Source organism: Lactuca virosa, chromosome 3 (assembly GCF_052849685.1).
Source record: "Lactuca virosa cultivar CGN04683 chromosome 3, Lactuca_virosa_CGN04683_v6, whole genome shotgun sequence".
NCBI classification, from domain to species: domain Eukaryota; kingdom Viridiplantae; phylum Streptophyta; class Magnoliopsida; order Asterales; family Asteraceae; genus Lactuca; species Lactuca virosa.
The window spans coordinates 114,935,412-114,936,973 of NC_136428.1; the positions used below are offsets into that span (position 1 = coordinate 114,935,412).

Genomic DNA, 1,562 nt, shown 5'->3' on the forward strand with positions numbered 1-1,562 from the left:
GTTTGGGCCGGAAGGTCAACAGGGTTTGGACCGGAAGGTCAACAAGGTTTGGACCGAAAGGTCAACAGGGTTTGGACCGGAAGGTCATCATCGGTAGGACCGGAAGGTCTATCAGAGTTGTGGGACCGGAAGGCCCCACTGAGACACATTGACCGAAAGGTCTCTTATAGCTATAGCCTCAAGTGGCTATTTATATGTATGTGGTATTTTGGGGAACTCACTAAGCATGCGTGCTTACTGTGTTATGTGATATGTGTTTCAGGTACTTCAGAGGACCGCGGGAAGGCACCGACATGATTGTACACACACACACATTTGAGATGGAGTTATCTTGTGGATCCTGGATTTGACATAATCTTTTGAAAACTGTGTTAACTGATATTTGGTGTTTTAAAAATATAATGTGTGCTTTATGAAATTAAAAATGGAAAGTTTGGTTTGAAATTTCGTGTCGTTACACTTTGAGAGTCACAATAGATAAGAATGTATTGAAATCGATAACCATAGTCCAAAAGCTGAGATTTCATCCATAAAACTTGCGAGATACAGCTTGCAGCAGTATTGTATTCCGCTTCAGCTACTGAAAGAGCAATACCGTTCTGTTTTTTGGATGACCAGCTAACCAATCCTTCTCCAAAAATTTGAAAAACACCAGAAGTACTTTTTCTATCAAGTTGAATTCCTCCATAGTTTGAGTTGGAGTAGGCTTGAAGAAGGAAACTTTCATTTGTGGGGTACGAAATTCTGAGGTGCTTAGTTCCTTTGAGATATTGGAAAATTTGCTTGAGGGCCAGAAGATGAGATATCTTTGGATTAACCTGGAATCTAGCACACATAAATATAGAGAACATGATGTCTGGACGACTTGTAGTGAGGTAGATTAGCGATCCAATCATTCGTCTATACTTCTTCTGCTCAAAAGCAACACCAGATGGGTCCGAGAAGATCTTGTGTCCGAAACCCATTGGAACCTTTGCAGAGGAACAAGTGTCCATAGAATATTTATTCAGAAGTTCGGAAATGTATTTGTCTTGATCAATGAAGATTCCTCTGTTGGTCTGTTTAACTTGTTGTCCGAGGAAGAAGCTTAATTCACGATTCATACTCATCTGGAATCGACTAACCATTAGCTTTGCAAAATCAACAACCATCGTTGGATCAGTTGATCTAAAAATGATATTGTCGACATATATTCAAAATAATATGAGATGGTTTCCATTCGATTATCGGAATAAAGTAGGATCAAGAATTCCTCTTTGAAAACCAGAACGCTTCAGAAAATCAGTGAGAGTCTCGTACCAGGCGCGTGGAGCTTGCTTGAGGCCATAAACAACTTTTTGGAGTTTGTAACAGTTGTTCGGATACGAAAGATTTACAAACCTACGAGGTTGTTGAAGATACACTTCATTGTCAAGTTCAACGTTGAGAAAATCACTTTTTACGTCCGTTTGGTAAACATTGAAGCCTTTTTGAGCAACATAAGCGAGAAAGATCTGGATAGCTTCAAGACGAGTTACATGTAACGCACGCAGATTCGAGCTAGTCAATTTAGAGATAATAAG

At 39.8% G+C, this 1,562-nt stretch overlaps 1 protein-coding gene across 1 annotated transcript; it reads right to left on the minus strand.

The window, feature by feature from the left end:
• Positions 1–410: 410 nt before the first annotated feature.
• LOC145163945 (secreted RxLR effector protein 161-like) lies at positions 411–1,151 on the minus strand. The gene has a single exon (XM_079082681.1). It carries the CDS (start codon positions 1,149–1,151, stop codon positions 411–413), a length of 741 nt encoding a protein of 246 aa, XP_078938807.1.
• Positions 1,152–1,562: the final 411 nt, after the last annotated feature.

Excerpts from the sequence above, each read along its gene's own strand:
- LOC145163945 (XM_079082681.1), bottom strand. The coding sequence starts at position 1,151 with ATGGTTGTTGATTTTGCAAAGCTAATGGTTAGTCGATTCCAGATGAGT.